Source organism: Populus euphratica, unplaced genomic scaffold, assembly GCF_000495115.2.
Source record: "Populus euphratica unplaced genomic scaffold, PopEup_1.0 scaffold264.1, whole genome shotgun sequence".
Taxonomy (NCBI): Eukaryota; Viridiplantae; Streptophyta; class Magnoliopsida; order Malpighiales; family Salicaceae; genus Populus; species Populus euphratica.
The window spans coordinates 217,819-229,102 of record NW_011500144.1 but is presented as its reverse complement, the minus strand read 5'-3'; the positions used below and the strand labels follow the sequence as shown (position 1 = coordinate 229,102).

Genomic DNA, 11,284 nt, shown 5'->3' with positions numbered 1-11,284 from the left:
GTCAATTTTTTCATCTAGAACTAGAGAGCCTGATCAAGAATCAACACAAGAGCCTAGTAAATAATAAGTTGAGGTGAAATTGTTAATGGCATATGCAATTGAGGTGACATGCAATGTAAGAGCCTAGTAACTAGGAAATTGTCAGGTAAAGATTTATTGTTTGTGAAGTCACTGACCGAGTGTAATAATAAGTTTTAGAGAAAAGAGCTTACATCGTCTCTTCTATGGTTGCTGGAGTTTCCTGGTAAATCTCTGTCAGCTGAAATCTCAGCCTGCTATTCATCTAGCACTAAAGAAGAACAATTTACAGATATAGTTGCATTAGGTAGATTTATCATCTAGTGTATTGTAATCAAATGGATTCGCACTGTAATGTAAATAGTTATTTGGAGTACATTTGATAATGTAACTGCCTCCTAAAATAAAGCCAAATGTACTTGTTCTACATACGTGATGAATAATAGTATATTTTATGGATATTAAATGGCCCGAGGGGTTGATTGAATGGCCCGAGACCAAACATTGAGGATAGGAAAATTATATTGTGGGAATTTGAAATTCCATTGGTTATAGGTGGATGGAAGAAATATTGTGGGAATTTGAAATTCCATTGGTTGTTATAGGTGGATGGAAGAATTTATTAGAGACTTGGATAGAGAAAATTCTACTGAAATTCTGTTAGAAATTGAATATATAAAAATTAAAAATTAATATGAATGTTGTTACTGTAAATGGTAATATAAAGTCAATAGTATCAAATGTATATAAAAAAATTCCTTGTTTTCCCCTGAGCTCAAGGCTCAAACTATTGTTAAATATCTTCATTGTTACAAAATGCTTCTAAATTGATCAAAAAATATGAAATTAAATTGAAAAAAAGTTATTTTTCAATCATCATTTTTTTTTTCAAGGAAGAGGAAGGCTAAAACATATCTCAATAAAACTTTTTTTGTCTAATAGAATCTATTAAATACCAAGATAACCCATTTTGTTGTCGTAAGGTGATTGACAACTTTTGTCTCTTAAATTTAGGAATTGAAATGGAAATAAAATAAGTTTTGGATTGAAAATTAAAATTCTAACATAAAAGGAACGAAAATAATAAAAACAAAAAAAATAGGGACCTATTTTAAAACCCGTGTCTCATGTAGAGTGAGTAAATAAATAAAAAGAGGCTGCATTTTTTGTTTCATCATTTGATATGGTCATAAAGTTTGAATTATTTATAAACAATAAAATAAATTCTATTAAGCCAAACACAACATTTCATATAGGAATTCTATTAAGCCAAACACAACATTTGATATGGTCCTAGAACTCCACAATGTAATATTCAAGAATAAAATTAAAATATAAAATGCTTGAATGATAAAAGGCATGGTAACAAAAAAGAATTTCCATTCCATAGTGATTCCCCGAAGCAATTTTAGTTTTTTTTTTAAATTACATATATAAAGTTATTATTTGTTATTTGCAGGGGGGGGGGACTGTTTATATTTATTTGAAGTATAAGATTCAGGAGATTATTTATTTGATAAGCAAACGACATTTGCATTGTCAGTTACCGTACAGGAGTTAATACGATGTTTTTAGCGTTACCATGTGACTAAGTACATTAAAAACCAAAAAACCTGAAAGAAGTTGAAAAAAATTAGGTTCGTTGTTTTCTATTTGCGCATAAAGAGATTGTTTAACCATTAAAAACCAAAAAACCTGAAAGAAGTTAAAAAAAATTAGGTTCATTGTTTTCTATTTGCACATAGAGAGATTGTTTAACTAAATTGTTTTTGGAGGGAAGAAAAACACGAGAAGTTCTAAACTTCAACTAAAACACACCTTTTTCATAAAAAAGCAAACCTTTTTTTATTTTTCCTCTAGCCAAATTAGGTGCACAAATACAAAAGCTATCAGTTTATAACATGCCCATCCACTTAAAAACATTTAAAGGTCAAAACAATCACCAACTCACATGCATGTCCTAGAAATATGAAACACAATTTGTTGATAATGCTAGGATCTGAGGTAATATTTAAAAGATGGCATCGATGAGCACTCCCTATTCTCATTCAGTGCATGAGTCCATTCCATGCTTCCCACTAAAATTAGAAAAAGGAGGAAGGTGGTAACTGCTCGCTTAATCACGAGCTCAAGCAGTAGTCTTTCCATTTTCCTCCATTCTTGGAACCATTTCTTCCCTTTACTCATAGATCCGAGACTATCAAGATGCCAATCAGTCGATCGACTGCAAACATCTAAGGCTACAAACGCAGGTAAGAGATAGAAGTGCAGGCTGATAAGGAAATATGGAATGAAAGAATCAGGCAGAAAACCACACATGCTTTTGAAATCTAGACGTTTTGATAAAGTTAAGCATTTAGTACACAGGTTAACTATCTCAAAACACCATTCTTCAATGGCCAAGAGATGGCTATAAAAGTGTTCAGTGCACCAGCAGGAAGAGTTACCTAAATCTAAGATACAGTGATTTGTGCATGAAATGTTAGCACACCGGGCAGAAATCATTTCCTCCTTTCTATACAGCTTCCCCAACCTTGAGTAAATCAACTACCGTGTTTCCATTTATGTACACATCCCTCTGAATGTAGCCTGCAAATAGAGGAGCTTCATCTTGTTCCACAGCAATCAGTTCCCATTCCTCTAAAACCCATTATATCCACCACCATCTATCAGCACTCGTTCTTTTACCTATATACAAAAGCACCTAGTCTAATAATTACAAATTCTAAATTTATATACCAGTGAGGCTACGAGAGGTGGAATGATCCTTGACCCTCTGTTATGGCATACAGAAGTTTCTCTTTCATCTTGTCCTGCAAAAATATAAGCATAAAAAAACTTGTATATTCAGAGTCCACGGAGAAGATAGAGGGGCAATAAATGTTACTTTTGACGAGTAAGGTGGCAACTTCAGATAATTGGCACAAGTCATCACACTGGGAAGGTCTGCATCCGCACAGTTGCTACAATGCTGTTCAGAGCACAAAGTGGATAAGTGACCAAATCATTACTACAGTTTATGAAAGTAAGGGTGAAGCAGTGCCACACACCTTCCGGACAATGGTCAATTTTGGATTCAGAGATGCCAAGCCTCCTGTAGGTAGCCGAGGTGCCCCAGTTACAAACTGTAGAAATGATCGTAGTTGTTCGTATTCGAATTCCTTTATGATTTCCAGTAACTGCAATTCCATAATGAATGAGCAATATTTGAGAGGAACGAAAGGAACCCCTAAGCTTTCCAGCTAATCAATGTTATTTAAGAGCAAGGGAGGGAGAGAGGGGGGGGGGAGCACCAACATTAACAACAGGAGGGCTGCTAGCAGTGTATCCATGATCAAACTTGATATGGTCCAAAAGCTCATTGAACTGCTCCAAAGTAAATGATATATAGACAAATAAAAATCATATCATCAGTATTCCTCAGTAAAGACTAGATCAATCAAGTGTTAAAAATACATACAGCCCAAAATTCACGTTCTCCACATAGCAAACGCTCAAGTTCCTCCTCGGTGAAAATCGTCAGATGTTTAATAGGAAAAACCTGGAAATTTAAAGTAAGACAAAAGAAAGTCAGTAACTAATAAACAAAATAAATTGAAATTGAAATCATAAATTGGATAATCATAGCAACTGAAGGAGATGAGAACTAAGAGAATCGGAATAAGATTAGCAATCCTTGGACAATACATCCCTGCACAAAGTGGGATAAAACTATAATGACTTCAAGGAAACCAAGAGATTGAGGCTATAAACTAGCCACCCACAGATTGCCGAGTTCCCTTCAAAACACTCCTAGGATAATGGAAAGAAGTGATAAAAACACCATTCTGAACTCTTTATTTCAAATCATTCCAGGGACAATACATGCTGTACTCCAAGGGGTAATATATAAAAGAATCAAACCCCTATTCTCTTCAGCGAATCCTCTCACTATTCTTAAGGAGTTATTGAAACAACAACCATAATGCATGAAATAACAGACCTGGTTAAATCCAGACTTGAATGCTTCAATTTGTCTGGAAATTCCAGTGTGTATAGTAGCATCCACAATGCGAGAAACATAAGCATCCAAGTTAACCATATTCACCTACGTTCATAACATGACTGAAGTGTAATCATTTTGAACCCAGTGCATTAATAATTTAATAACTGAGGAGAAATGTATGACATCATATTGAAGAATGCCTTACAATTTTGTGATCTTCATCAAAACTAAGAATGTAATCAGGATACCCAGGAAGAGTAAAGTCAAGATAAAGATCCTCGATTTTGGTGTTCCAAAAGCATGCATCTAGAGCACAAGATGAGTTTTCTCCAAAGGCTGATCCCATATTTTTTTTCCTGCTGACAAGAGCCTGGAACTCTAGCAATGTCCTACCAAGCTCAGGATCAAAGGACTGGATGTCATACAAATTAAGTTCCTACACCCCAAAGGCAATCAAATTAGTTAATACTGGGTAGTATACAGAGTCAACAATTAATGAGAAGCTTTTGTGAAAGCCACTGATGCTCCCAGGTCCATAACCAAGGAATACCTGCTGAAGAATAAGCTTATAGAAGGCTTTAGAGAATGGTAGATCCAGCACCCTCCCATCTTGAAGAGCCTTGGCTACAATTTGTCCCAGAAGGAAAAACTTTTTAATAACTTCAGAAAACTGTGCCGCATCAGATGCATCCACTGAAGACGGCCACGGGCGAGGAAAAAGTCCACATGAAGAGTTCACAATTCCAGAGTATTCAGCCTGCAGGGTCTCGCTAGTGGTAAATGAAATATGATCCTGCCTCCACATGCCAAGGCCAGACTTCTGAAACTCACGACTAACCAGAGTATAAAATTCCAAGGTTGGACCGAGACCAGTACCGACTTCTTCATTATATTCCACTTCAATAGGTGCTTTAACTTGAGCATAACTATCCATCATCTGGGCAGCAGACTCCAGAACTCGGTCACGCAAAACTAGGAATTTCTTACGGGACAAACTGCCAGCACTTGGTAGTCCGTCCCTTGAGACACCTGAATTATTATGTGATGATGGCTGTGGTTGAACTTGCTGACGGCTGAATGCTGACAACCGGAAATATTTACATCTAGCCTCAAAGCTAAACAAAAAGGAGCATGAATCCATGAGCTGATTGCACCACACAGGCATACCACCTATGGACACAGCCAGAGAATCCCGCATCTGTTGCTCCAATTTCTCAGTCAACTTACAGCTCAAAAATTCATTTTGTGATACTGGGCGAACTGCTACCTTTAAATAACCCAAATTATCAATCAGCCCTTCAGCAAATGCATGGATTCTTTCACGAGACATCAGATGAAATATAAACCTGTTTAAACCTTCTAAACTTTTAAGCAGAAACAATACATCATTAGTAGGACTATACTTATCCAGCTCAGAAGTGAGTTCGCCATTAAACAAGCTTGAGAAAAATGCAGGATGCTGCATATGAGCCCCAACTTGATCTAACATAGAGGAATTTTGAGCTGTACTGGGATGATCAGGAGGACTATCATCTTTAGGGTCCACAACTATTCCGTAAGTCAAGGTGTGTACTTGAGTCCACAGCTTTGAAGTGCTGTTAATTTCACGGTCTGCTTTAACTTTCTGCTGGAGAATTGCCTGGTATAGAGTCAAAGTTTGGTCGAGCCGCTGCCCTTCTAGGTAAAATACCAGTTTCGGCAGAGCATCTGCATTGCTACAGGACACAGGACAATGACTTTTTGTAGTGACATCAGCACATGAAGGAGACTGCACTATTTTCTCCACTGAGACCTGGAATACAAGTATCATACAATGAGAGAGCCAGCAAACAATCTTTGAGCTAATAACAGAACCATACATTGAATTAAGTAAAAAGCAGGCCATAAGCAAGTTGAAACAACAATAGTACAACCACAATCAAGTTAAGCAGTTTGCATTTCATTTGCAATTACACGAAAAGTTAGATATACAACATTAAAGCATATTTATAAGTACATAAATCACCAGGAAAATAAGGACTGGCATATACAACCACAACCAACCAATCGGTAGAGAAAACCCTGCTTTTACTTGAGTTATATGAATTTTATATCACCTGATAACGTGTAATTGCAAAGGAAAGATTTACTTACATTATGAGTATTATTTGAAGATGTAGTTTCATCAGGATTTCTCTGCATCAAATTTACATCTGGTTCTGGTGGAGACTGAGATAGGTTAGCTTCATCTTCCTGCAAAAGCAAAGGAAATGATGATTAGAAAATTCTCCATATCCACATAAACAGATAGCAAAACAGGGAAAGAAACAGATCCAGAGGACTCATTTATTCAAAAAAATCCATTAATTAACCACTAGATAAGGACCTGCATTACAGTCAAATCAGTAGCAATACTGTCAGGCTCCATGAGTCCTGAACTTTCCCCTTGACTAGAGTTTGCAGTTGATGGTGATTTGAACTGTGCATTTTCTGCTGACAAAGCACCTTCCATAGCTTGAGAAGCTGATTCTATTTGCTCTGTTCCTTTTATTCTAACTTTAGGTGATAAAAATCCTTCAATTGCATCCACAGAAGAAAGAGGGTCTACTGTCACAACATCTTCAGAGTAGTCGCAGAGGCATGTTTCGTCCTTTCCCCTGACAAAACGTACTCTTAGGCACGGATAAGATGTGCAATGTCCAGTAGGGATGATTGCAAACGAGGATCTTTGCTTGGATGCATGGCTCAAAATAACAGGGAAATTCTCCAAAGAAGATAATGCACCTTGCAATTTCTGTATTAAAACTGATAAAGGAAACTCTACAGATAGGTCTGGGGAAGATAAAAGTAGCCTTGCAAACACCTCAAATCTTTTCTCTATAACATCGCAATCATCCAATGTACCCTGAGGCTCCACCTTTTCTCTCAGATGCTTGCCATTGGACAAGTAATTTACTAGTATCTTCACAATCCCACTTTCAATGAATTCAAAAGTAGACACGGGTTCTCTTCCATCAAGCTTTTCAATGATTTGACGCAACACACAATAACATTTCTCCTCATCCTGAGTGCAAGAGCCAATATTGCCAGGCATATTCATCAAATCACTCAATTCAGCTGAAAGAGCCCTAAGCTTCTGAAGGATATCTGTCAATCCTTTCTCAGAGTTGCATAATTCTGAAGCAAAGCAACTAGTTCTAATGTGCTTCGCAAGATTTTGAACACTGTCCTTTTCAAGCTTGCATGTTCCTGTTTCTGTGGTTGAAAGAGACTGACCAGTATCAAAAGCATAACATAAACATCTCATGACTACTTTTGAGGAAGATTTTAGACTAGCATCAAATGGAAGCTGAATGCCATTGCACACTGGGAACATCAATTGAGAACATTTTTCTGACATGAGAAGGGCATCAATGGCAAAAAAGACACCTTCCTTGATGAAAGAGTTCACAAAAACATCCGGAAGCTTTTGGAGAATTGTCTCAGCAATTTGCAGGGCTAACATCAGCACATGGTGATCCTTACGGGTAAGAACTCCAGCCAAAAAACTGCCAAATAATCCACGGAATGTTATTAGCTAGATTCAAAGAGGATTAAGATTTGCTAATTAGACATGATAAAACTCGCTTCACCTTGGAATGTTTGTATTCTTAAGCAACTCAAGAAGCATGTCAGATTTGCTGAGATAAACCAACTTGTTGATAACACATAAGCAGCCATAGCAAACATATAGATTTGCACCAGAATGAACCACCTGTTGTTAGGGTTGAAGGAAACATTATAAAGGTAGGCAAGGACATTCAAAGAGAAAATAAACTCTATGCATTGGATATCAAACCTGAATCAATGAAGGAATTACATCCAATCCAAACTTCTGCAAGAGCTTGGGGTGATCAGCTAAAAATGTCTCTTTATCCAACACATGCTGTTGAACATCTTGATCTCTTGCTATAATAGGGAGAAGCACATTTAGCAACTTTAGCACTTCATGTACCTAAGGCAAGAAATAGAGTGGTGATGATCACACTCTTTCCATTGAGAAAAGACCAACAGTAATGTAGCAGTGGCGACAACACAAATTACAGGTCATTGCAGACTGAGAAAGGAGCCACTAATGACATAAAAATAAACATCTGCTAGCATCTTAGATCTAATGCTCTTGGAAACTCTGGAGAGTAGAAGCAAAAAAAATTTCCTCAAGTTTGGCAGTTCTAAATTCATACAAAAAATGAATCAGCTACCAATAGAAATCAACATCTTTCTTTCATAAATTGTTCCCAAAAAGCTTAACATTCACAAGCGTCATGGTGAACACTCAATAGAAATCAACATCTTTCTTTCATAAAATCTTTTAACATAAATTGTTCCCAAAAAGCTTAGCATTCACAAGCGTCATGGTGAACACTTAGTTACACAGTTAAAGATGTAAACCTGGTTACCCTGCCCATCAACCACGTGAGGAGAAGACATTCCATGCGAGAGGTCATAAGTAGTTAATATGTCCTTCAAAATGCTGCTTATATTGAGCTCATACAGGGTCTTGAAGGCGACAACTGAACCAGAACAAAGTTTGACAAGAAGCCCAATCAAACCCTGCCAACCAAAATGGGAAGGGAGAGACGATTATTTGAAGAAAATAAAATATGAAGATTTATCCTCAATAGATGCATTTGGATAAACATTCATACATTGTATACTGGCTGAGATAGTGTTGTTCGGCTGTTCAACTGCACTAGATGAGTAGCTTGATTAATTAGTCCATGCTTGCATAGTTCATCCAGCATCTCTGACAACTGACTGACCCGTTCTGCTATCTTGATCAAGCAAATTGCTACATTTTCGACAAGCTGAAAATGAACATGAGAATATATGTCGACAGGTCAGAACAAATACTGAAAAACTGAATCCAGAAACACTTGGGATAGAAGAAGCTCTGAAAGGTTCATGCCTGCCTATCCTCATATTGTAGAAGATTGCATAATCTCGGAACAGCCTCCATGAATGGTGAAAAATTTTCTGATGGCAGTTTCTTGCATATGTTCACCACAGTTGAAAGTGCAACTCTCTGATAAGGACCAAAAAAATAACAAATTAATGTTCATACTACGACACCAAAGCAAAATGCACATAGAATCAAAATAAATGGAAGGAAAAAAAGAAGAGAGCAAATGCCATTTGATCAAAATTGTGCATTCACTTACTTGTACACTTGTAGAGAAGAAGTCTACAAAACTTAGAACTGCCATTATTGCTCCAGCTTGTAAGCATGGAAGTGGTTGATCACGAGATATTTTCTCCAATGCTTGCAAGCACTATATGAAAACCATGTACATAATCTTAATACAAAGCATATTATACTCTCTCTTTTGCATAAAGAGATAAATAAAACCATTACTACTACTAGACAAGATATTTACTATACCCAAAAATATACCTGTTCAGCTACATCCAAGTATTCAATGGCCATTAATCTTTCACAAATAGCAGGAATTGCATCATGCTTGACAAGAAAAATGGATGCTCGGGGGAACACATCACACAGATAAGTTAAAGCCCTTATAGCCAATAGCATTATATCTGGGTTACTCTCATGCCTTGAAAGCATAACAAGCACCGGTGACAAAGAGTCTGCCATTGTACTTGAAAGCGAATCCTCTGTACAAAATGAAAGCACTTCACATAACTCTGTAAGAGCAGCTAACTGCCCAGAAGGCTCAGTTCCTTCAGTTAAATTAGATAGACAATCCCTCAATCTGCTATGATCACCAGAGGATCTCTGCCTCTGATACTCACGCAAACTGCTATGTCTTGGACCCTCAGAATCACAAGAGCCATATGCTGAATCCCTCTCAGGTTCTTCTTCGTCTGAATGGCTTGACACCGACCCAGATGAAGAAGTATCCATGTCAGCATCATGGGTTTCAGCATTATGATTCTCAGAATTTATTTGAGTTTGAATTGATGAGTTCGATGAACTTGGTCTAAACTCCAATGAACTACAAGCTCTCTTATCAGAGGGCAATTCATTAACCATCTCAGCTCGTTTTTGTCCACGATTTCCCATTGATTTTGTCCAGTATCTTAAAGCTTTTATCAACAAACCTTCCAAATAATACTAGACACCTACGAAGTCAAAAAAAATAAAAAAAACTTTCTGAGAAATTCACAGGCACAAGAACCACAAAAATAGTCCACCAAAAAAAATTCACAATTTTAGTTCAAAATTACCACAATGAAAATCACTTATGCAAAGTCAACAAAACTTTACTATTAGATGAACAAAAGAGTAAACATTGCCATTTTTATGAAATCACAAACGCTAGAACCAAACAATTATCACAAGGAAAAAAAAAAACACAAATCTAAATCATGTCCATCTCATCATCCTTACACAGGATTTGCTTTCAGTGACATCAACAGAAAGACAAACTCACACAGCGCTATAAGAGTGGAATCATGTTAAAACAACAAAAGGAGGACAAATATTAAAGAAGACACTGGATTTGTCCTACCTCTCTCTGTTTGATAAACCAGTAACCGAATTATCATCATCAAAAAACTAAAAAAGCCACTGACTTAACAGGAAAAGAAACAAACAAAAAATTGCAATTTTACGGATGAGATAAGAAAATCAAACCATAAAAAGAAGCAAACAATTGTGATCAGATGATAAATTGATCGATACTACTTAAATTTTGATGATACACATGTACATGTACCTAATGATAATTGTTGTTGTTGTTGTAGATGTTGATAGGCCTTCGAGAGAACCGAAGACCTAGACAGAATCTAATCTAGGGTTTTTTCTTTTTGTTTTAATTTTAGAAGGATTGTTTTTCTTTTTTCGCCGATGGTTTCTGGTGATGGCGATAATGATGATAGGAACAGGGGCGATAGTCTTATATCAAGTGCTTGGGCATGCCTTTGAGAAAGCAGATATATACAACACTAGCTTGTATGCAGATGGTAGCTTGTAATTAAGCTTCCACCACTGCTAAGATACTGTAAGGTGCATTTAAATTGATGGTGTGTCTTTTGAATCAACCATTCATTGATAATCGTCTTTGATAGATCTGGACGGTTTGACTGATCATCTTTCAATGACTTCTCATGGACATTTAATTGAAGCCAGCTGCATCGTTTTTTACTTTTATAATCGGTGTTGAATCAAATTATACGTGAAATTTAATTCAATTTCTGTATAATTTTTATTTTTGAAATAAAATATTAAAATATATCATTAAATTTAATTGTATTATTTAAAATATAAATCGAATTAACAATCTTAATTATTTTATTATT

The 11,284-nt window shown here is 36.4% G+C and overlaps 1 protein-coding gene across 3 annotated transcripts; it reads right to left on the bottom strand.

Moving 5' to 3' along the window:
* Positions 1-2,327: 2,327 nt before the first annotated feature.
* UPL4 (ubiquitin-protein ligase 4) lies at positions 2,328-10,969 on the bottom strand. Of its 3 annotated transcripts, XM_011005855.1 has the most exons (19): positions 10,702-10,968; positions 9,417-10,105; positions 9,184-9,294; positions 8,931-9,047; positions 8,671-8,829; positions 8,414-8,575; positions 7,821-7,976; positions 7,615-7,736; positions 6,369-7,530; positions 6,137-6,235; positions 4,554-5,795; positions 4,209-4,439; positions 4,001-4,105; positions 3,479-3,559; positions 3,316-3,384; positions 3,069-3,197; positions 2,906-2,989; positions 2,758-2,831; positions 2,328-2,658 (listed from the first exon to the last, which is right to left on the bottom strand). In XM_011005855.1, exons 2-18 carry the CDS (start codon positions 10,044-10,046, stop codon positions 2,766-2,768), a joined length of 4,725 nt encoding a protein of 1,574 aa, XP_011004157.1. In that variant the 5' UTR covers positions 10,047-10,105; positions 10,702-10,968; the 3' UTR covers positions 2,328-2,658; positions 2,758-2,765. The 3 variants fall into 3 exon arrangements, with proteins under 3 accessions (XP_011004157.1, XP_011004159.1, XP_011004156.1); XM_011005857.1 differs by having other exon boundaries at positions 2,328-2,831; positions 6,378-7,530; positions 10,702-10,969; XM_011005854.1 differs by having other exon boundaries at positions 2,328-2,831.
* Between the last annotated feature and the right edge of the window lie 315 nt (positions 10,970-11,284).

What these genes read in the sequence shown, in the direction of transcription:
- UPL4 (XM_011005854.1), bottom strand. Translation starts at nt 10,046, where the DNA reads ATGGGAAATCGTGGACAAAAACGAGCTGAGATGGTTAATGAATTGCCC. An exon ending in TCTTCTCTACAAGTGTACAA is followed by an intron (nt 9,048 to 9,183) that starts GTAAGTGAATGC and finishes GGTCCTTATCAG; the next exon opens with AGAGTTGCACTTTCAACTGT. An exon ending in TTGATGAAGATCACAAAATT is followed by an intron (nt 4,106 to 4,208) that starts GTAAGGCATTCT and finishes TTATGAACGTAG; the next exon opens with GTGAATATGGTTAACTTGGA.